The sequence below is a fragment of the Danio rerio genome, chromosome 3 (genome assembly GCF_052040795.2).
Source record: "Danio rerio strain M-AB ecotype USA chromosome 3, GRCz13ab, whole genome shotgun sequence".
Classification (NCBI taxonomy): domain Eukaryota; kingdom Metazoa; phylum Chordata; class Actinopteri; order Cypriniformes; family Danionidae; genus Danio; species Danio rerio.
In genome coordinates, this window is record NC_141023.1 from 4,194,064 (window position 1) to 4,220,000 (window position 25,937).

General features: G+C 36.8%; 1 protein-coding gene across 10 annotated transcripts in view; it reads right to left on the bottom strand.

Annotated features, from left to right (window-relative positions):
* Positions 1 to 25,937, bottom strand: part of myh9b (myosin, heavy chain 9b, non-muscle) — a 798,697-nt gene that overhangs the window by 743,607 nt on the left and 29,153 nt on the right. For 6 of the 10 annotated variants that reach the window (XR_015479894.1, XR_015479895.1, XM_087242933.1 and 3 more), the window contains 7 exon segments: positions 21,693 to 22,024; positions 17,197 to 17,353; positions 9,287 to 9,314; positions 8,166 to 8,259; positions 6,434 to 6,454; positions 690 to 782; positions 510 to 573 (listed from right to left, as the gene is read on the bottom strand). Coding sequence is in view for 7 of the 10 variants with exons in the window: in XM_087242933.1 (XP_087099059.1) it covers positions 510 to 573; positions 690 to 782; positions 6,434 to 6,454; positions 8,166 to 8,259; positions 9,287 to 9,314; positions 17,197 to 17,353; positions 21,693 to 22,019 (784 nt within the window). In the remaining 3 variants the exon portion in view is untranslated. 10 annotated transcript variants of the gene reach the window in all.

Consider the following 25,937-nt stretch of genomic DNA (forward strand, 5'->3'; position numbering starts at 1 on the left):
TGCTTTTCTTACTTGTATTTGTTCAATTGTTTCTAGTCCAAATATCAAAAATCTCTTAAATCAAGCAGCATTTTCTAGACAAGCAAAACACAATGCCATGTTTTCAGAAATAATGACGCTAAAATGAAGAGTTTTTCCTTAAAACAAGCTAAATAATCTGCACCAATGGGGTAAGCAGAATAAGATCATGTCAAACCAAGATTATTTTGTTTGTTTTAAAGAAAAACTTGCTTAATTTTGACTAATTATTTCTCAAAACAAGAAAATATGCTTTAAATGCCTAGAAAATGCTTCTTAATTTAAGAATTTGGGGATATTTGGACTAGAAACAAGACAAAAACAAAGTAAAAAAAGCTTCTTTTTTTTTAGCCGTGTAAACCTCTGCAATGAGCTGTAAATCCCCCAATTAATGTGATCGACATAATAAATATGCAACTAAGCCAGCAACCCCAAATCCCAGAGATAATGACCCTGAGATTTAAAGCGTATTAAGCAGCTCATAAAGATACAGGTTTCAATATTGGCTCCAACGATGTAGCCGTTGACGTCAAAGTTGATTCTGATGAATTTGCCCTGAAACACAGAGGAGATGAAAGATCTATGGTACATACATGTATATACATGTATATATGGTAAATACATGTATTTACACAGGAACTGAAATAAGATATAAAGCAAGAGAGTCTCACGAATCGAGACGAGTTGTCGTTTTTGACGGTCTTGGCGTTTCCGAAGGCTTCCAGGATCGGGTTTGCCTGCAGCAGCTGCTTCTCCAGCTCGCCCTGTGCTCAAACACACCAATCACAGCTCAGTTCATCTCAAACGCACCAATCACAGCTCAGTTCAGCTTAAGTGGATCAATCGCAGCACAGTTCAGCTTGAGTGCACCGATCACAGAGCAGCAGAGCTTAAATACACCAAATCACAGCGTAGCTGAGCTTGAACCGACCAATCACAGCTCGGTTCAGCTTAAACAGCATCAAAAGTGTCCCGCACAGGAGCAAATAAGCCAAAACACACACATGGATGAGCACATATTCCGATTCCAATCCCAAAACACCAGTAAAGAGAACGTCCCGTCACCCCTGAACATATAGAAACACGGTCCCTACACACTCAACGCACAAACCCTCATTATTCCCCTTAAAGATAAACACATGGTTCAGATATGCTGTGTTCACACCAGACGGGGCAATCGCGGATAAATCATGCTATTCGTGTGTAAATAGATGCGTGAACATTTACTTCATTCATGCATCAAATCTGCTTCAGAACAGATGCGGATTCGTGTGAAGGGCAGGGCTTCTGTCTGCCCGGTCACTGTAGCATCGTTGCTAAATGGCTGACATGGATTTTATTGAGAGAATAGCTGTGTTTATGTGCTTTAGGAAGGCTGAAAAACAGCGTCGATTCGTTTGGAGTCGTGTCTGAGTCCACTAGATCCTTTCAGAGGTGCAGTAGCTCTGTGAGCTCATAATCTTTTAGCGGTGATTCCAAATGAGCCCTATTTGATGAACTATTGTCGGTGTCGGCAGGAGGATTTTCCCCCTGGTTACCAACAACAGGTGCTACATCATTTTCACGCCCCTATTTAAGCAAGCTCCTGATTGGTTAACGCAGTGTGAATTTCTGCCTAAGTTTAGATTTTCGAACTAGAGAGATTCACGCGAAACGAGATATGCAAGCGCATCAATCGTGCAAAATGCTCAACTCGCGCCACTTCATTCGCGTGAATCACGTCATTCGCGCTGCCTTATTCATGCGTATTGCACCGCAGGATGTCTATTCCCGTCTTTGCATTGACTTGACATGTAAATCACTCGCGCTTGACGCTTCTTCCGCGTCTGGTGTGAACGCAGCATAAGAATGTTACAACCGCTACCTGACATTAAAATCAATAAATTCTTCATTAATCAAATAAAGATATACATTATATATATATATATATATATATATATATATATATATATATATATATATATATATATATATATATATATATATACCAACATCTTGAAAATAACTACACTAAAAAAAATTGACTTATATAATTTTGTTGTATAAATAAATTGAATAAATTTAAATAAAAACTGAAAACAAATGAATGAAAATAAAAACATTTGGAGAAAACTTCAGAATAATAAATAATATAAAATATGAATAAAAACTAATAATATATTTGGTGGTAAAAAATCTTGAACAAATTTAAATCAGCCTGAATGAAAACGAAAACTGAACAATAAAAATTAATTCAAAAGAATGACACATTTCCACATTTATATAAAATAATTAACAGTCCCCATCTCATTTACATAAATGAAGCCTCACCCACATCGATGACATCACCAGATGATCCTCCACCATTAAAAACACATTTCAGAACAAATGTTTGCATTTAAAGATTTTTTTCACCCCACAAAATTTGTTGTCATCATGTATTCAACCTCTGCGTATAATAACATATTGTGAAGAATGCTGGAAATCGGCAGCCATTTACCCTTTATAGTATTTATTTCCCTACTATGGAAGTCAATGACTACTAGTACCCAACATTCTTCACAATATCTTCTTTTGTGCTCAGCAGAAAAGCAAAACTCTTAAATGTTTGGAACCACTTGAGAACTGACAGATTCACTTGAGCTTAAAAAAAACCCATACTATTTTTAAACCATACTATAGTAATTGTACTTGTGGTGGTAGTTCTAGTTTCAATGGTAACACAACAACTGCAATTGTGTGTTGAGGTAATTCTATAGTTGCTATGGTGACAACAACAATAGCAATTATTCTGTTGTGGCGATTCTATAGTTGCTATGGTAAAAACAATAGTAATTAGTCTGTCGGGCAATTCTACAGTTGCTATGGTAACACAACAATCGTAATTAGTCTGTTGTGGTAAATCTATAGTTGCTATAGTAATAACAATAATTTGTTGTTGTAATTCTATAGTTGCTATGGTAACACAATATTAGTTAGTCTGTTTTGGTAAAACTAAAGTTGCTATGGTAACACAATAGTAGTTGGGCTGTTGCGGTGATACTATAGTTGCTATGGTAACAACAACAACAACAACAACAGTAATTAGTCTGTTGTGGCAATTCTATAGTTGCTATGGTAACACAAAAATAGTGATAAGTGAGTTGTGGTGATTGTATAGTTGCTATGGTAACAACAATAGCATTTTGTCTGTTGTGGTAATACTGAAGTAGCTAGGTAACGACAACAGTAATTTGTCTGTTGTGGTAATACTATAGTTACTATGGTAAAAATAAGAATATTAGTCTGTTGTGGTAATACTATAGTTTCTATAGTAACAAAAATAGTAATTAGTTGGTTGTGATAATTATATAGTTGCTATAGGTAACAGCAATAGTAATTAGCCTGTCATGGGAATTCTCTAGTTGCTATAGTAACAACAATAGTATTTAGTCAGTTGTGGTAATTACATAGTTGCTAGGGTAACAGCAATAGTAATTAGTGTGTCATGGCAATTCTGTAGTTACTATGGCAACAACAATAGTAATTACTAATTAGTCTGTTGTGGCAAATCTATAGTTGCTATGGCAACAACAATAATAATTAGTCGGTTGTGGTAATTATCTAATTGCTATGGTAACAACAATAGAATGTGTCTGTTGTAGCAAATCTATAGCTGCTATGGCAATAACAATAGTAATTAGTCGGTTGTGGTAATTCTCTAGTTGCTATGGTAACAACAATAGTAGTCTGATGTGGCAATTCTATAGTTTCTATGGTTAAAACAGTAATTATAGAGTGTTGTGGTAATTCTGTAGTTGCTAAGGTAACAACAACAATAGTAACTAGTCTATTGTGGCGATTCTAAAGTTGCTATGGTAACAACAGTAATTAAAGTGTTGTGGTAATTGTATTGTTGCTATGGTAACAACAATAGTCGTTAGTCAGTTGTGGCAATTCTATAAATACTATAGTAACAACAACAACAGTAACTACTTTATTGTGGTAATTTTATAGTTGCTATGGTAACAACAATAGTAATTAGTCTGTTGTCGTAATTCTACAGTTGTCACAATAACAAAACTGTATTAATATAAACAAATGACCCAATATTGTAGTTTTTAACAACTATAGGGTATATTACACTACAATATCCCACAGTTTACTGTAGTAACGACTGGATTATAATACAGTATTAATTAGTTTACAGGTTTACTATAGGTTATATTATAGTGTGCTGCAGTGTTCATTAACAAAGACTTCTAAACACTATATTAAATGCAGGGTAAGACACTTCACTATAGTATGGTTCAAAAACACTCTAGTATTTTTCATGTAATCTCTCTCTCTTTAATAAGCACCGGCTGTTCCTTTAAGTCCAGATATGCAGGACACACGCAGAACAATGGTCATCTTGTTGAATCGTGTTAGCATGTGCTCCGTTTCACATGCTCTTGTAAAACAGCAGGGTTCATTCCTGCAGCGCTGACGTGTCCATCGGCACTGTTTATTCTCCCAGAGGCAGAAATACACACTTATTTATTGACCAAAGCCAGTTCCCATGAGCTCAGAAACACAGAACAGAGACGCGTGGTGGCATTCAGACCCGTCAGACTGAGAGCATCTGCAGTAACACTCCTCATCTGCAGCACCGGCCACAAAAACACACTTACTTTAGAGCTTTAGTAGAAGTTCTTGAGTTCATATCGATTCTCACAAGCCAAGAATATTTGATTTTTATATAAATGTTTTGTCAAGAGTCACATCGGAGTCAAATACATTAGAATCGAATTGAGAATCAAATCAAGTGTCACATCGGATTTAAATCGAAAAATCAAATATATCAGAATTGACTTGAGAATCAAATCAAGAGTGACATTGGAATAGAATCAGGAATCAATTACATTAGAATCGACTTTAGAATTAAATTAAGAGTCACGTCGAAATTTTATCGAAAAATCAAATAGATTAGAATCGACTAGAAAATCAAATCAAGTGTCACACTGGAATCGAATCGATAATGAAATTGAATGAAACAAATTGGGAATCAAATCAAGAGTCACATCTGAATCGAATCGAGAATCAAATAGTTCAGAATCGACTTGAGAATCAAATCAAGAGTCACATTGAAATCGAATCATGAATCAAATACATAAGAATGGACTTTAGAATCAAATTAAGAGTCACATCGGAATCGAATCGAGAATCAAATACATTAAAATTGACTTAAGAATTAAATCAAGTGTCACATCGGAATCAAATTAAAAATCAAATACATTGGAATTAACATGTGGATCAAATCAAGATTCACATCGGAATCAAATACATTAGAATTGACTGAAGGATCAAATCAAAAGTCACATTAGAATTAAATCGTGAATCAAATATATCTGAATTGATTTGAGAAACAAATCCAGAGTCACATCGAAATTGAATTGATAATTAAATCAAGAGTCACATCGGAATCAAATTGAGATTCAAAAGACATGAGAAATGTCTTGAAAAACAAATCAAGAGTCACATCGTAACTGAATCAAGAATTAAATACATCGAAACTGACTTGACGATCAAATCATAAGTCACATCGGAAGCAAATCGAGAATTAAATACATCGGAATTGACTGGAGAATCAAAGAGTCACATCGGAATAGAATCGAGAATCAAATACATAATTGACTTGAGAATCAAATTAGAGTCACATCAGAATCGAATCAAATCCATCGGAAATGACTTGGAATTAAATCAAGACTTACATACCTTAGAATCGATATGAGAATCAAATTAGGAGTTACATTAGAATGGAATCGACAATCAAATACATTAGAATCGACTTGAGAATCAAATTAACATTGACATCGAAATTGAATTGAGAATCAAATACATAAGAATCGACTTGAGAATCAAATTAAGAGTCACAACAGAATCATATCAAGAATCAAATACATTAGACTCGACTTAAGAATCAAATGAAGAGTCAAATCGGAATTAAATCGAGAATCAAATACATTTGAATCGACTTAAGCAAATAAGAGTCACATCAGAATCAAATCAAATCAATCGGAGTTGACTTGAGAATCAAATCAAGAGTCACATCGGAATCACATCGAGAATCAACTACATCAGAATCGACTAGAAAACCTAATCAAGAGTCACTTTGGAATCAAATTAATAATCAATTTAAAAGTCACATTGAATCAAAAGCTTGTAAATCAGAATCAAATTGAATCATCTGAACAACACCCTGCCCTATTCATCTAGAGAGAAAACATTTGATTTTTCTTTACGCGTGTGTTTTTGCAGATGCTTAGTTCACGTTTACATTGAGGAGAGTCGGAGGTGTGTTTTAGTCTCAGTGTGAAGAGTCTGAATGAAGCTTCAGCTCGGCTCGTTCACCCAGCAGAGAGAGAGGGGGGACAGACAGAGAGATGATGAGGAAGATGAAGATGGTGTAACTCACATGTGACAGGACGGAGCTGCTCTGTTGACATAAAGAGAAAAACACTCAAACTTACTCTCACTCTGAGGCAAACAGCAGATCCAGAGCCAGTGGAAAAAGAGAGATGTGCTCACTAACACACAGCAGGAGCGCTTATTCACACACACATACACTTTCCAGCAAACTCAGGACAAACGCACTAGTGAACCTCAGGAGCTCAGGAAGGAGCTTTATTGAGGATTATTGGGTGTTATAACTGCGCTCTATAAATGCAAATGTGGTTAAAAACTAGATGGTGAGAGTAATTTTTTAGTATATAAAAAAACTAAATACAAAAAAGTAGACAACTAAGTCTGCTAACCAAATGTTTTTATCATGTTCAAAAGCATAAAATACATTTTTAAAATACTTTAACTACACTGCTATATATATATATATATATATATATATATATATATATATATATATATATATATATATATATATATATATATATATATATCAGAAATGTGAAAAAGCATATTTCTTCAAATAGACGAATTATACTAAAATAGTATAATTTAAGTTAAGTTTAGTTTGATTAGAATTTTTTATTTTTTTGTATTTCTGCAAATAGTCAAATAAACATGATTAAAAAAACACACAAAATGAGTAAATATAAAATAAATAAAAATAAATGATTAAACATAATTGAATAAATAAACAAAATAAATAAACAAACAAAATAAATAAATAAACAACATAAAAAATTAAATGAATGAAAAATAAACAAATAAACTAAATAAACAAACGAAAAATAAATAAATGTAAAATAAATAAATATAAAATAAATAAATAATAAACATAAAATAAAAAAGATAAATAAATAAACAAAATAAATAAATAAATATAAAATAAATATAAATAAATGAAAAAAATAAACAAATTAAATAAATAAACAAAATAAATAAATAATATAAAATAAATAAAAATAAATAAATAAATGAAAAATAAACATATAAACAAAATGAATAAATAAATATAAAAGAAATAAACAAAAAAAGAAATAAATATACAAAAAATACATAAATAAACAAACAAAAAAAGAAATAAATAAACAAAATAAATAAATATAAAATAAATAAATAAGCGCTATAGGGGAATTGATTAACTAAATTGGCCATAGTGTATGAGTGTGAATGTATGTAAGTGTATGGGTGTTTTCCAGTGATAGGTTGCTGCTGGAAGAGCATCAGCTGTGTAAAACATACGCTGGAATAGTTGACGGTTCATTACGCTATGGTGACCCCTGATTAACAAAGGGACTAAGCCGAAAATAAAATAAATGAAATAATAAATAAACATTAAATAAATAAACAAAATAAATACATAAACAAAAATAAATATAAATGAATAAACATAAAATATTGAGTGTGATTTTACTTAGTTTAGTACTCTGAAACTGAAGCGTCTCCTTTTACTGGCCATTTGTTGGATAATAAAATCATTCAAGTATTAAAGCATATCCAGCTCTTTCATTCTGTTCACATTAAACACTGCGCTGAGAGCCAATGCCATACATCAGCAGGAAGTGACATCATACGTGACTTATGTAACATCAGAAAGAGATGTGTTGGGTGTGTTTGCCTGTTTCTGCTCCACATTCCTGACCTGATAATGTGATGTGAAGGCAGATGAAAGAAGGGTGGAGAACAGAGGAACACACACACGCACACGGACACGCACACACACACACACACACACACACACACACCTGGTCTTTCTTGGTTTTGTGAGATGACGCCACGTGAGCCAGATACTGAATGACCTTCTTGGTGTTTTCTGTCTTTCCAGCTCCAGATTCACCTCTGAAAACACACACACACACACACACACACACACACACACACACACACACACACACACACACACACACACACACAAAATTATATATAGATATACAGACACAAAAAGACATGCACGCACACAGAAACACACATACAAAATAAATACCAAATACATATATAAAAGCATGCACGCATGCACACACAAATATGCATAGACAAAAAAAACCCCACATATTTATATAAGCACACACAAACATGCACAAAACACACAGAAACACACATGCACAAACAAACTAAATGCAAAACACACACACAAACAAAGACACAACCACACACGAATAAATAAACACACACAAAACAGACATTCATGCATAAAACGCATTTCTACACAGTATATAGTCAAAACACACACAAACGCACATTTATATAAACACACACAAACATGCACAAAACACACAGAAACACTGACAAACAAACAAAACACAAAAAACACATAACCAGACACACGCACGCACGCACGTGTATGTATATGATATATGTGCCTATATAACAAGCTATATATATATATATATATATATATATATGTATATATATATATATATATATATATATATATATATATATATATATATATATATATATATATATATATATATATATATATATGCTACACACACTCACAAGTGTATAATATATGTGCCTATATACAAGCTATATATGTGCCTATATATACATAATATATATATATATATATATATATATATATATATATATATATATATATATGCTACACACACACACAAGTGTATAATATATGTGCCTATATATATAGATAAAATATATATATATATTAAAAAAAATATATATATATATATATATATATATATATATATATATATATATATATATATATAGACATAATGACAAAAAAACAACAAACACAAACACAAATAGACAAACATAACATGCATTTACACAAACACTCAAATAAGCTTCAGAAATGGATCACAGCCTTATTTTATCACACATGCTGGATCATGTGACTCACGTGCAGAGAATCGATTGGTCCTCACGGTCTGTGGGCGGAGACAAAAATCAATATTAATCATTTTGCAGTCAAAACATTTAAAACACTCCAAAAACACTGCGCTGGCTGATCAGGAGAAAAACAGTGGACATTTAATTTAGTTTAGTTTTACTATTCATTCATTCATTCATTCAACTCCAGCTAAGTCACTTATTTATCAGGGGTTGCCACAGTGGAATGAACCGCCAACTATTCCAGATTATCTTTTACACAGCGGATGCCCCTCCAGCTGCAACCCAGTAGTGGTAAACACCCATACACACTCAATTCACACACATACACTACAGCCAATTTAGTTAATCAATTCCCCTATATGTGTTATAAACACCAACTGACCCAGCCGAGGCTTGAACCAGTGACCTTCTAGCTGTGAGGCCACATTGCCAACCACTGAGCCACCTCTACTAGTTAAGATCTTATTTATTTACTATAAATAATTATTACTTAAAGCTACATGAAAAAAACATGCTTTTTTTTAACCCGAAGGATGCATTTGATTTATTTGAACAGTTCATTTGGCAGGAAATGAAACCTTTATAATGTTAAGTTCTTGGTTTATTTAACTAGCCCAATGAACAAACTATTAAATTAGAGGCAAGTAAGGCTTACAATAAACTCAAGATCAGAAAAACACACCAGTTTTGGTACAAGAATGTGCTTTTCCATCACTTTCTGTGCTTTTTTTAACATTCTCCAGCAGAAAGAAGACCGAGTTTAACTCTGAACACACTCTCTACAGCAGGAAGGGCTCAAACCACAAAACAGGAAGTCGATATCTGACTTCCTGTGACTGGGAAACGCCTTTCCAGAAAACCGCTTGCTCAACCATGAGGAACCCGTGGGGAACTTGCAGTGAGCAGACATTCACTATTATAATGTAACTACATGATTAAAATAATAGTAGAATCTATAATCGTGATCAGGATTTCAGACAGTCCTTTATTTCGATCGGTTAGTGTCATGACCCGGCTCAAAGGCAATGACAAATTAAAGGGAGGCCATACACAGGACGGTTTGGTACCGAAAAGTATTTATTTAAACATTAAAGAATAAGGGTGTCACGATCCTCCAAATCCTCGATTCGATTACATTTTCGATTCTAAAGTCACGATTCGATTCGATTTTCGATTATGAATAATTAATTAATTAATAACGAATTAATTATTTGTAGCCTACCGTTTAAACTACCTGACCTGCATGGTCTTTGTTTTACCCATAAAAAATCATACATTAAATGAATAAAGGTAAGATACACATATAATCACCACCTGTCAATCACTTTTTCTGCGGGACTCGTGAATAGGCAGTGATCTGTGTCGTTATAATGGCGTCGGTAAAAAAGACGCACAACCAACAGGAACCAGCCAACAGTATCTGAGGTGTTCGCTAAAATGACTAAGTACAAGTGTAAAAGTAAAGATTGAAGCAGTCTACCGATCCGCTGACTGCCTGGACCTGCTGTCTGTGTGTGCGTCTGTGTCTGTGTGAATGAGTGTGTGTGGTCAAGTGATGTGCGTTTTCAGCGGTAGTGAGGAAGGAGGGCTGCTCAGAAATGCTATACGCCAGTGTGGATGTGGATCGTTGTCGTTCTAAAATGCCATTTAAAAACAAAGACAGTGTAAACAGGGCCTGAGTGTGTACTTTTCGCGAGCAGATGTGCAACGGGTGCGGGGAGGAGGATCGCGATGCGCCCAACGTCTATCAACCCAACCGTAATACGTACATAGCAGAGCTTGCAAACTGTTTTTTTTTTTTGTCGACAACACGAACGTTGTCAACATAACTCACTGGAAATCCAAAATGCTTACACACCGGCGACTTCATTGAAAGAGGAGAGGGTTTAAGTTCTGTCAACGGGTCTCCTGCGTCTGCAGTTTAACAAGCACTTCAACAAGCCTGTTTCTTTCCCGCTTGGCAAGCCAAGCTGACGTGACATGGGGGCGTGGCAACATCGACGATTCTATTTTTTGATTCGATAATCGAAGTTGAGCATAAATTTCGATCAATTTCGATTAAAAATCGAAATCGTGACATCCTTACTAAAGAATAATCAAGTGCTCACTTTAGGTCAGCAAAATCGAATATTAACCAAAGGTAAAAAAACAAAACAAACAGGAGCAAAAGCACGGCTCCTCACAAGCCAACACTGCTGGCTTTTATAGAGGGGAACTCAGGTGTTCCCAATTGAGCAGACGAGTCTCTGTCCTTCCCGCTTCCCGCTTCGGCCGATCAGTGGGTTAGTCAAAGAGACTCGTCACAGTTATGAAGATCCTCTCATTTGAATATCTCTATTTTATGAATGTATTCCACTCTGGATGTTGGATTCTGCTTCAATCAACAAACTAAGCTGTAATTATATTTACATATGTAAATAAGGAATGAGGGCGGCATGGTGGTTCAGTGATTAGAACTGTGGCCTCACAGCAAGAAGGTCACCGTCTCTAGTCCCGGCTGGGTCAGTTATTATGTCTGTGTGGAGTTTGCATGTTCTCCCAGTGTTGGCGTGGGTTTCCTCAGGGTGCCAAACACATGCGCTAGAGGGGAATTGATGAACTAAATTGACCGTAGTGTGTGAATGTGAGTGTGTATGGGTGTTTCCCAAAACTGCGTTGCAGCTGGAAGGGCATCCGCTGTGTAATACATTTGGTCGAATAGTTGGCGGTTCATTCCGCTGTGGTGACCTCTGATAAATAAGGGACTAAGCAGAAGAAAAATGAATAAATATAAGGAATAAATGTTTTCTTTCTTGCACATTTATCACATATTTTTTGATTAAGTATGTAAATAAACATCAGAGATGAAAGGCATGTAGTTTCATTGGATTTGTTTTGATGTGTGTGTGAACGCATGAAATGTTCAATCAATGTCATGATCGGTTTTGTCTTCACTCCTGAAATGACTGTAAAAGCTGTTGATTTTTTTTTTGTTTAGGCTTCCTGTCATTCAATCTCCATTTCCTTCGGGAAGTGTTTGTGTTTGTGTGTATATTGGTACAGGTTTAAGTGGTTTACAGGGACACAATGTTGTAGAGTAGCGTGGGTATATGACTTAAGGCCTGTGCACAGTGGAAGTTTTACTTGTGCATTTCCCTGACTTTAACACCTCATGAGGAGGGCCAGACAGAATCTGCAGACATGTTTTTGCCATTTCTGCAAAGAATTTTATTGGAATTTTATGTGGAATTACTTGGGGAGTATCATTACTAATAACTTCATATAGGAAATAAAAAGTAATACCTTTTTAACTTCTATTTAATGTTTACAATGCAAATCCAATTAGATTAACTTATTTGGTAAACAAAGCAAGTCACTCATACAATATCTCTACTTAAAGACTTTACAAACTGTATTGTAAACAAATCATATGAATATAGGGCTGGGCGATTAAGCAAAAAAATAAAAAATCTAGTTGTTTTTTATAAAGTTTGACCGATTCACGATTTCGATTTCAATTTCATTTTTTGATTTTGTGTTACTAGTCTTCACAAAACATTACAACAACATGACTGAAGTAACATTCTCTTTAAAAGTAATTGTAGTTTTAATGGCCATGTCATACAAAAATTGGTCAAGGTGTAAATAAATGTAAAACAAATTCACAAGTTACAGTAAATAGCGTTGCTGAAGATTTGAATAAGAAATATTTGTGTAAATATTGCAGTTGCAGGAATACAGGGGTATTTTTTGCAAGTTTTGCTGAGCCTAGGAAAGATTGGCTGTCAGCTCGGCTTTGACTTTGTCTTCTTCTGATTGAATGACAGGTTGTAATGCTGCTGCCTTTTTCTTAAAAAGATACAGTGGAAGAAAAGGACTGATCATGGAAACTGTAAAGCCTAATTTAACCCAATGTGTGAAGTTGTGGACTTATAGCAGGAGCAAATACAAGTAGCACATGTGTGTCTAATATAAAATAATATATTTAATCTATTTTTCTTTTTTCCCCCTTTTAAATACTGATCATTTGATGCGCTTTGCTCCACTCTCTATTATGCTGGCTGATCTGTCTGGTTTTCAACCAGGTCCGCTAAATGACATGATGGGGGCGGGTACTTTCATTTTCACTGCTACTGGCCCTCACCTCTGCTCGTGTTGAGATCGAGTTTATTGACTTGATGAGGGAATTTGTCTTGACAATCCACACAGACGTGCAACAAGTAAAATCCTACATGACTTCACGCTTTAACAGGCAATCAAGCAGGTCGCACACCAGAAGCGACCGCGATACGGTGCGGACATGACAGTTTAAACTATCACACACCAAACGCGCACATTCACATGATATTTAACATGAAACTAATCAGATGGCGCTCTGTGGCACGGCTGAAATGAGAACTGCTTTGTGAATCGTGGCTGGGCGGTGCCGGTGTGTGTATAGAAACCTGTTTAGAATTCTAAAATCCATGGCGTGGTGCTGTGCGGCGCGTCGCCAAGAGGCGCTTCTGGTGTGCCTCTTGCTTCATACAGAGAGTGTACCAAAGCGCATTGGTGCCAATATAATGTATTAAATATATATATATATTTTAAAAACGCGATTTCTCGATTTGATTAAAAATTAAATCATCTTAAAACGTAAATTAGAATTAATCGAAAAAATCAGAAAAATCGCCCAGCCCTATATGAATACTTTTATATTTGTTAATAATATTAGCGAAACTAATTTAAAAACTGAATTAATATAGATTTACACACATTTACACAAGTAAATAAAGAGACTCAACGATGAGCTAAAAACCTGTGGAAATCTGCATTATTCTGCACATGCAGATTCTGTGTGGGCCTAGTCATTACTAAACAAAAGGCACTGATATAGCTGAGCACACTAACGTTGTCAAAAGTATCAACTTTAAGACCAATAGCTATTGAAATGTAAAAAATGCAAACTTCCTGTTAACATTTGAGTGCTTACGTACTTGAGTACTTTATAGGGTATGTGCGGAGCTACTGTTTCTTCCCATACTGATAAACTCCCGGTGAACAGTTAATGTGACTTTTTTTCCATTTTATCCGGTTCCTTTTACAGCATCGATGTTGTAATGTCATTCAAATGCAATCAGCAAAATGCACTTTGGCACAAGGTTATAATAGTTTTGGATTTTTCATTGGTTTTAGGGTGCTTCCACACCTGTGAATCGATTCAGTTTTGGTGGTGATTGACAGCGTGCGCCCGCGCGACGTGTCTGAGGAGAGATGCGGTGGGGAGGGGTGAGAAGGGTGCGTAATGATGCCTATTTGAGGACCGGGTGGGAGACTCGAGATTACCGGGAGATCATCACTCGTTTGCGGGCATCCAGAGACTCGCGAAACTTCCTGCCCTACTCATACTTCTCTCTTCATATAGCCGTAAGCCTATTACATATCCATAAAACACTGTGATATAACCGCGCTTGGATCAGATCGCTTTCTCACTGCAATCGAACCGCTCCAGGATTCGTTTCAATCGAGCCGAGACCACCTCATTCAAGCGATCTCGGAGCGATTACTTTAGCGCGGAACAGAGCGCGATTGCCCTGTTCACATATGCCAAACGAACCGCGCTAACTGGGCAAACAAGATAAGTGTAGGTGTGAAAGCACCCTTAGTTTCTACTTCGTTTTGACTTTGTTTTCAAATTCAGTTAGATTTAATTAGTTTTAGAGGCAGATTTACTACTGTTTATTAATTTCTATATTTTGAAATTATTTAGTGGTAGTTTAGTTTTTATGAGTTTCAATGTTAGTTTTCTAACATTAAAACTAATTAAAAATGTCTCACAGTAAAGTTCTGCAGCCTAACTGAAGCATGATTCTCTTATTTAGATTCCATTAGGACTTTCTGTTATGAAATAAACTTGCGTTTTTCACCAGATCTTCAGTTCACCAGCGCACAAGTTTAGTTCACTCACAGCAGGCTGTGCTGTTTGTGTTTGGTTCACTAAATCACGAATGTGCATTATTATCGGTTCACTGCTTCTCAACTTTGATCTCAATGCAACGTTACTGTTCTAATAACTGAATGAGTATATATTGCATTATTTAGAGTCAGAGGCGGTATTAGGCTTGTTATAAAGTAAGTACTTTGTGGATAAGTGCTTACTGGAGACACGAATCGTTTAAAATGATTCAGTTTGATTTGGTGAACTAGTTCAACCGGTTCACTTAGAAGATCCGGTTAAAAAGATTCATTCGCGATACAGAAATAAAACCCATTATTGAGCACAAACGTGTTAAAGTAATAGTTTAAAGTGTCGTTATTTAATGCTGTCGCCGTGCTGCTGTCATGTCCACTCGTTGTTTTTGTCGCGGGAGCAACAGCGAGGACTGACTGGAGGAGAGCCGGCTCGATCCGGCCAAAGGCAGCAGGACTACAGACTCCGAGCTGCTGTACAGTCAAAAACCTGCAGCGCGGAGTAAATAGATTTGCAGTAAGATTATGTATTAAATACATTTACAAAGACGAAAATGAAGGAGGTTTTTGCTATAATTTTAGTTTCAGTTAGTTTTGTATGAACACTATAGAGTTTCAGTTAGTTCTAGTTTTTTTTTTAAACTCTCGTTTTTATTTTTATTTTAGTTAACGACAATTATTAGTTTTCATTTCGTCGTTTGTTTTCGTTAACTATTATAAACTTGCTTTGGCATTCATTTAGTTGCTCAAGCATAAAACGAGACATACATTTCACCGGAAGTGCTTAACCCAGGTTACTGACAAATTAAAAGTCCTTTAACATAGTTCAGCGTACACCCTGATTGGCCGGTATGTTCACCTGCTCAACAGAAATGACTGTGATTGGATGTGAAGTTGATCGCTGTTCGTAAATACAGAAACACTGGGTTGTTTCAAAGATGTGAAGATCAGCTGCTCTGTCCATGATCTGACATACGAGCGGTCCATTGATAATTCAACTTATCTATGTGGCTTTAAAAAACTTCAGTGTCAGTGTATCTGTGTTTACACATGGTGAAGAGCGGTGAACGGTCAATCACAGTCATTTCTGTTGAGCACTGGTGAACAACAGCTGCATTTAATTTCAACAGCGCTCAAATGTTAGCGGGAAATGGACATTTTTAAAATGACAGTATTGATAGGTACCAAATACGATACTTTCAACAACACTAATGCACACCAATGTGCAAACCAGAAGGCGTAAAAGCGTCATTATTAAAAAATACCTCTGGCTCATTTTTTTTTTTGGCTTGACGTAACTGCTTCACCAATGAGATTGGGACTTTAGTTCACTTGTCTGGAGACACTGATGTTACAGTAAACACCACTTGGAGGCGCTCAAGCTCAAAAAATGCTCACAGTTTCATTGAGGCAGAGTTTTCCCTTCGTTTATAAATAAATTTGTCCACATGAAAATGTAAAAACGCACTGTGATGCATGTCATTTGCTGCAAACATTTGCGTCTTCCGCATTTGGTGTGAACTAGTCGCATTAGCCAATCAGGACAGAGAAAACAGAGCTGACGTCATGAGGCAAAAAATCTGATTGTAGTGTCCACATGACCACACTGTACATGGAGTTCCCTGTGTGGACAAACAGCCAAACGTGTAGAAGAAGCGTGTGGTCAACACAAGTATTACAAAATATATTTGGTGATGGAAAGGATTGATTTTTTTAGTTGGGCAATTTAGCAACCAAAGTGACTATGAAAAACAAGCACCTATTAAAGATGCGTCTAGCAACCGTCAAGAAGGCTGTAACATGAAAGTGGCTCCAAACTGAACCTCCACCAGAGTGGGAATGGAATATGTGTGGAGCTGGATATTGTTACCAAAGATCAAAACATGGAGGAGAGGACCTTCACTAAAACTACCAATGGACAAATACTTGCAATACTGTGAGAAATAGATTGTGTTTTATGTGTGTGTGTGTGTGTGTGTGTGTGTGTACCCTGCATCATGCTCCTGTAGGCCGTGTCTGTGATGGCGTAGATGTGCGGTGGCATCTCGTGGCGTTTCTTGCCCTTGTACATGTCCACGATCTCCTCTGAGTAGATGGGCAGGTTCTTGTAGGGGTTGATGACCACGCAGAACAGACCCGAGTACGTCTGAGAGAAACACACACACACACAAATAAATAATTCAGTCACAATCACAGTTAAACACACATCATCAATATGTGCACTACAATTTATACGCTGGGATCATGAGCCTGCTCAATGCATTCATTCATTTTCCTTCAGCTTAGTCACTTTATTTATAAGTGGTCACCACAGCGGAATGAACCGCCAACTATTACACAGTGCAGCTGCAACCCAGAACTGGGAAACACCCATACACTACGGCCAATTTAGTTCATCAGTTCCCCTATAGTGCATGTGTTTGGACTGTGGGTGAAACCAGAGCACCCGGAGGAAACCCACGCCAACACAGGGAGAACATGCAAACTCCACAAAGAAACGCCAACAGACCCAGCCGAGGCTTGAACCAGCGACCTTCTTGCTGTAGAAACAACAAGTTTGGAAACAGGTTTGGTTTGGCACAACACTTAAACTTGCCATTATCAATCAACCGAGACAAAAAGGAAAGCAAATGATGAAGTGAAACTCTCTATTATTATAATATCCCTCTCCTGATTGGTTCATCTAGTCAGTGTAAACAGGTAAAGCGGTCTATATAGACTAAGTTCAAATAAATGTTTCTGAGCTCTATATTATCACTAGCATCATTGCTCTGTGCTCCTCAGGTCATCCTCATTATTCCATTCGATTCAATTTGAAATGATTCAGAATCAAATAAGAGATTCGGTTCAAATGAATCCATCTGATCTGTAACAGTTAACCAGATCAACTAATCCCGACTAATCTTAACCATATCAGACGAGCACAAGAAGTTTGCTACTCCTCAAGTCTGTCTCGAAAACTCAAACCCTCCTCCTACGCCTCAGATCGCATCACTTCCTGTCCCTCGGGAGCACATTGTTCAGACAGCTTCCTGTTTAGAGGAACAGCACTGAAGTATTTGAGCGAGACCCTCTTATCTGCAGTCAAGGCTGTTCACATTCCTCAAAAACAACCCTCTACACAGCCCACAAGCTGCAGATTACAGCTCATGCTGCTCTTATTAACCCTGTAAAGCTGCTCGCGCTTGATATGCAAATTTATAAGGCATGCAAATGACCAACAGCACTGTGTAAACACACAAACACACTGGTCTGTTTTACTATCTTAGTAAGGACTTCCATTGTTTTTATATTAGATTACTGATAGTGTCTATGGCCTACCCCTAGCCCTAACCCGAACCCAAACCGCACATCATTAGATACTAATAAAAAACATCTTTGGTCGATTTATAAACACTTTAATTTAGTGAACACCAGTTAAATGACCACTAGTGGGTTGTTTTGATGTCTCACTATAGATCATTTCAATGTGGTCACATCATTGGTCCATGAACATTGCCTGCTTGCAATAAAACTAATCCATAACTGTAACAAGCAATTCAATCATAACATTATCAATAAGTGGCTCTTTTTGGATTCCCGGTAGCTGTAGAAACTAAAAATGTAAAACAGGAGATACACTGGGACCATTGTTTTTGTTTACATCCCTCAAAATGGTCTATATAGGTAATGCATGCACATTTCTTGATGTGAATTTTTAATGCAATATTGCTAAATGTGCATACAAATAGGCTAATGGAAACACAGCTATTGAGAAAGTTATAATTATATGTTAAAGCTAATAAAAAAACAACAGAATTTTATACGTATTCGACTATTTATTAAAACAATTACAATTTTTTAATCGTGTTTTTAGGATTAGCTAAGAAATTAACAATCGGCTAAGATTAATAAATGCTTTTGTAGTTGTTATTACGTTAATTTAAAGGGTCACGAAACACCAAAACACATGTTTTGAGCTGTTGACAGTCGTATATGTGTCCCACACTGCTAAAAACACTATTAGGACACCTATATTTCGCTAAAAAGTGTAAATTGGTTGTTTTTGCGTTATTTCAAGCAAATTCGTACTTCCGGTTTGAAACGAACTTTTGAAGCTGCGTCACGGTCATGACATAATAGCGTGTATTCCAGCGTGCAGACTGGACGTCTGTGCCAGAGTGAGTCTTATTACATCTTAGTGTGATGCATTAATGCATGAGTAAGGCTTGGTTCAAACCAATCAGTGCGCTCTATTGTGCAACTTAACGGCAGAGACGCCACGTTGTGTTGGCAAAACAAGCGTGAAGTGTTGCTTTTATAGTTTGCTGCAGTTCAGTTTTGTTTTCATTTTCTCTCTGTGAGAGCGCAGCTGGAGTCACGTGTGGATTAACAGTGTACACGACGCGCGACAACAATAACTTAAGTGTCTAAGGAGGATTATTGTTTACCTGAGAGCTGTTCTCATCTGCAAACGCTGAGATCCGGATTCGCTTGTAACGTTAGTCTCCTCTTCATAAAGACGCGGCTCTAGTTGCTGGTGATTGTCCTGTCTCTACAGATTTGGTAAGTGAGCGACCAGTGCTCTTTGTTTATTCAGTTTGTTCGTATTGAACTAAGTTAACTATTGCACCGAGTGTAAACATGTTAGCACCACAACCAAACTTTAACCTCGTGTAGGGTTTTCACCGCATTTAGTGACCGGAATAACACACGCGGCTTTCTAACTCTACCTGCCGAGTGCATCTAAGTTTCCAGGAAATGCAGAGTTTTTTTTTCTCTCATTTGCCGTGCGGTAACAAACATTGCATGAAAAATACACGCTTAAAGCAGCTCCTCGAATCAAATATCTCGTTTGTCGCGAGGGGCATGAATGAATTGAAAGAGCCAAACTGCAGTTAAAGTCCACCATTTAATAATTTGGCAAATAATTCGACTACAGATGTCCATGTAAACACAGTCACTTTCTCCCGTGTTTGTGTGTGGGTGTGTGTTTTGACTCTGAAACTCGCGCGCGCCCAAATAGACACTCCCATACCATCCCACTTTAGTTCCTCCGACACTCCCCCCTAAACAAAGCTGGACACGCCCACTTTTCTGACTTTTTCCAAAGTAGAGGTGTAAAAAAACACCCTGCTGAAACGAGGGGGTTTCATGGCCCTTTAAGTTAAATTAACTGATGATAACTAGTAAACCTTACTGTACAGAGTTAATGTAATGTAAAATACATACATTTTGAAAATGCGCATACATTACTTCTACAGTGAGATATCAAAAGAACTCACTAGCAGACATTTCACTGGTGCAAACTAAATAGAAGTGCTAATAAATCAACCACATAACATTTTTATTAGGATCTAACGATGTGCAGTTGTTTCTGTGAGGGTTAGGGCTAGGCCATAGACACTATCATTAACCTGATAGAAAAACAATAGAGGTCTATGTGATGTCCTCACTAATATAGTAAAACAAATCTGCGTGTGTACAGATTTTGTTACTTATGAGAGCTTAATTGTCCTCACCTATATATTGAGATATCAAAACCACTCACTAGTGAACATTTCACAAACCACACTAAATAAAAGTGTTTATAAATTGATAACTTATTAGCATCTAATGATGTGCAGCTGATTCTGTGAGGGTTCGGGTTAGGACTAGGGGTAGGCCATAGACACCATCATTAACCTGACAGATAAACAATGTTAGTCTACGTAATGTTTCTACTAAGTCCCACTAGTAAACATTTTTTTACTGCTCCTTACTAAGTAAACGTGCTTATAAATCAATAACTTATTAGCATCTAATGATATGCATCTGTTTCTATGAGGGTTCAGGTTAGGGCTAAGGTTAAGCCAATATATAGTACCATTAACCTGACAGAAAAACAATGGAAGTCTATGTAATGTCAACACTAAGATAGTGAAACAAAAATGTGTGTGTATAGATTTAGTTACTTATAATGAATATGTAATGATGTGCAGCAGTTTCTGTTAAGGTTCAGGTTAGGGCTAGGCCATAGACAATATCATTAACCTGACAGAAAAACAATGGAAGTCTATGTAATGTCCTCACTAAGATAGTAAAACAATCATTATATTTTTTTCTTTAATGTCACCTCAGCAACGACGGCTATTTACAAAAACATATAATTTATAAATATATATTAATAAAAATATAATTAAAAACCCAAAAACAAATAAGACACTTTTTTTAGCGCTAATATATGATGAAGTTCAAACTATTGTTCCTGCTGACTTGGTCAGGGTTATCAAATAAAGGGCTAATATAAATATACAGATCATTTTCAATGTCGTAGAGCAGATTAACATGAGAAAATGTAAATGTTTGAAAATAAATCTTCTATTAAATCTGATTAAAGCTGAACGTTTAAAAAATAATGAACTATTCATTGTATTTAGAAGTGCCCTAAAATTTAAATCATGCATGTTGATAATCAGGTTATACTGAGTGATTGAATATATCTGTGTTTTGGCGCACACACTCACGTATATGAGTCCGGAGTAGTATCTCTCCTTCAGGTTGTGCAGCACCGAGGCCTCGTTCAGGCAGGTCAGCTCCGCCATGTCCTCCACCTTGCTGAATTTGGGCGGGTTCATCTTCTGGATGTCGTCCTTGTTAACCCGGATCTTCTTCCCTGAGTCGGCCAGCTCCACCACCACCTCGTCCCCATGCTCCTCCTTAAGTGAGCCCGCCTCGAACCCCAGACGCTCTGACGGCACCCACACCAGCTTCTTGGTGGCCCAGTCGGCCTGCGCCAGCGGGTTGTTGACCAGGTTGCGGTCCACATACAGGAACTTGTCCACGTCCGACATGGTTTCTGGAGGAGAGAGAGTGTTTATAGAGCATTAATACAGTATATACACACACTGAAGTGTGTGCTCTCATATAGTACAGAGTGTTTATTTGAAACTCTAGTCAGAGGAATAAACCAAACATGGAGGAAGAGAGCATCACGTTTATTTTATTAAGAAACCTCCCTGATATTCTGTGCACGCTCTTCTAGACATAACATTTATGCTTTACAGAGGAAAAGATAACTAATAACTTTTACTAAGAAAGCCATTTTAAAAATTCTGTGAGCTTACAGTCATTGCAGAACAAAATGTTCCAGATTTCCCTCTTTTTTCTATGGTTACTAACTATTAATTGTGTAATAGATCACAAACGTCACGGTTCAAACCATTAAGGATGCTCTAATGGCTCGTTTCCACTGACTGGTACAGTACGGTACAGTTTGGGTCGGTACGGGTCACCTTTATCAGGCTTGGGTTTCCACTACCAAGGGTACCCTTTTGGTGGGCGTAGTGTACGACCGAAAGTGCAAGTCGACGTCATGCTCGCTCGAATAAATGTCTACAGTAAGGCTGTACGTGTCGCTTATATATCATATGACGAGCCCTTCTCACAAAACAGACGCTTTACACACACAAATACTTGTTTATAAAAGTTTATTGCTAAGTTTTCGATCAACATGAGTAGATTATAACTGCAAATCAATGACAGCGCGAAATAGCCTACTATAACGTCTGTAATTATTTAAAACAAATATATATATATGCAACATATATGATCTCAGCTTAGAACATGGCGGTACCTTTGTTTTCATTCTGTCTAGCTCTACGAGCTTGTGACGTATCTCTGTAACCAATCAATGTTCAGATGACTATGTAGCTCCGCCTTTTGGTATCCTTTCTTATGTTTGGTATCCTTTCGAACGGGTGCCGGAAAAGTGGTACGGTACGCTTTTTGACAGTGGAAACGGCCATAAAAGCATACCAAACCGAACTGTACTGTACCACTCAGTGGAAACAGGCCATAATAATCGCTTGGGTGAGTTTGATCGGCGGTCTCCATGAAGGCCGATCCAGAAGGGCCAATCAGATAATGCAAAACTCGCGAGATGTTTATTTTTTTTTTACATGATGCTAGAACGGGGTGCAGTGTGAAACGTGCGCTCTGTGCTTATGCAACTGACTATGACTTGCCCCGGATGCTCACTGGTATCATGAGCTCTATGGATTAAAGCTGCACAATTAATCGTAAATTAAAATCGTAATTAAAAGTCAATCTTAATCCAGCATTTCTACAATTCTGTCAATCATATTTTGAAGTTCAGGAGAGAAGCAATGGTGGCCGCACAAGTCTTCACATTGTTTTACATACGTTGTTCAGCAACGTGGACACCTCCAAATGGTGTTGAAAGAGTCACATGCTGTATTTATAAGATATAATTCACCTCAAAAATGTCATTTCTGTCTTTATGTAATGTATTTACAACCGCAAAATCTCACGTGAAGTGAGCTGACCGTCAGCTGTTACCACAGAGAGGGCGGGAGCCGCGCGTGCGCCTCTGAATGAAGTCTACTTTATTGAACAGAACCTGCATAGGCTGTGAATAACAGCTAATAAAGTTGTAAATACCATCAGTTTGTGGCACAGAGTGATCGTTTGGGAGCCGTGCGGGAAGTGAACCGCTCTTAGCAGTGAAAATGAAACCGAAAGCGCACACAGTGTTTCCAGATGTAGCTGACTGATTCCAGCCCAATAAGTATCCAAAACCCGCCGAAATGCAAAAATACCCTCCCAATCTTCTGTATTCACGAAAATCACATCAGTGACAGATGTTAAGCAGAAAATGACAGATTGTAAGCACATATCTCAAACACAATAACTCAACATGAGAATTATCATCAGCATTAATGACCAGAACACATCTAAAGTCTGTTCAAGTCCACCATTCCAACTCTATACAACATTGAGCATCTTAACCAACAGTGCAGCGACACAAAGCCTATTGCTGTTTACCACATGTTTGAGAATAACAATAATAATAGCCCACTCATATAAACCTTCATTTTACATCTACAGAATCAGGAGAAAATCCTGATCTTTATTTTAAGCAAAGAAAAAATATATAATAATAAAATAAATAATAAAAAAATGTGCGATTCTCATTTTAGCCAGAATCGTGCAGCCCTACTATATATATATTAGTGTAACATTTGATTTTTTTTACTTGCCCTGTTTGCAGAACTCACACCGTCCATAAACAGGAATACTAAAAAGGTGGCGCCACGTCACCCTGAAGACAGTGTATATTTAATTTATAATTTGTACACGCTCCATGGCGTTTGGCCATTCATATATCTCATCCGAAACGGTTGAAAACATGATGAGCGCCGCTTCTTTCACAAAGTTCAATTCACTTGCTGTTTTAGCATTTGTGGTTGCTAGGCGACCACTGCTAGGGCCAGAAACAGGTAGACTACCTTTACTAACAGTAAAAGTAATATTAAAAACAGCAACAACTTTTGCATTAGGCTTGGGCGGTAATACGGTAATATGGTATACCGCGCGATCTAAAAATAGCAACGCTGTCAGTTTCAATACTGTTATACCATCATAAAAAAACAATGCACTTAAATATGAGTCAAGTATTAAACAATAAATATTTTTTAAATGCCTACAATTGTGTATGCGTGATTGTCATCACAGGACAGTGTGAAAGAGAGAGAGATAGAGAGTGAGAGGGAGAGGGTGAAGTGACGAGTTGAGCACCAAGTGACCTGCAGTTTATCAGTATTTCCAGTTTTGACCGAACGAGAAGGGAGACGTGGTAAATACGAACTAGAGGTCTGCATTTTCTCTTTGTGTGTGTGTGCGTGCATGTTTTTTTGTGTGTGTGCGTGTGTGTGTGTGTGTGTGTGTGTGTGTGTGTGTGTGTGTGTGCATGCATGAGTGTGTGTGAATGAGCATCCTGCGCAGATCTCTAATACGAACAAGACAAACAGGTGACCACGAATCTAAGGTCGCATATATGTTATTCAGTTTCTGGGTGGTTTAGGCACAAGCCAACAGTTAGGTGATGCTGTCTGAGCCTTAAGTCATCATTTTTGTTTATTATGCACGGTAATACCGGATACCGGGGTAAAAAAAGGGAGGAGGTTTGGCGATATTAAAATTTGGATACCGCCCAAGCATATTTTGCATTGTTTCTCTGTATTGTATTTTTTTCTAAAGGGGTGCAGATGTAACCTAACCTAATGTTTTTGATGAATACATGTTCAATTATTATGATTTTTTTCTTATTAATAAAAAATATATAAAAGATATTTCTCTGATGCACTAAAGCCCCAGGACTGCGGACTGATTTCCTATATTAGAGAGTTTATTACAGACATATATATACATTTAAATATATTTTAAACAGTATTTTAGCTATAGCTTTTGTTGTAGTAAGCTTTCTAGAGCTACATTTGTTTTGTTTTGTTGGAAAGTTGTAATTGTTATGCTCTAAATCAGAGCTGCCCAAATGTTTTGTTATTAACCAGTTAAACTCTGCTGCTATTTTGGGATTTCCACCTGGATTTTGCCCACCCAAATTTAAAAGCTTCCCAAATCCACATGCAGAGGTGTAAAAGCAAAAACTTGGTATCATTTTAAAGAAAACCCTTTCATAAAATATATTGAAAGTGTTTAAAATATCTGTATATGTTGTCTGTGTTATAATAAACACCTAAAAAAAGAGGCACTTTTTATCTTTTTGTTTTATAAACTCAAATGTGAAAGTGTACCTTTTAGGTTGTGTGTGGTCTAGCGTGCTGTAATTAATTTTGCTGGTTCCTGTACATGTCTGTAATTATAGGAAAACAGAAAAATGTCTCCACCATAAACTATGCAAAAGTTATTGTATTCCAACTGATGAGAGGTGCTGTACAAGCCACAGGGAG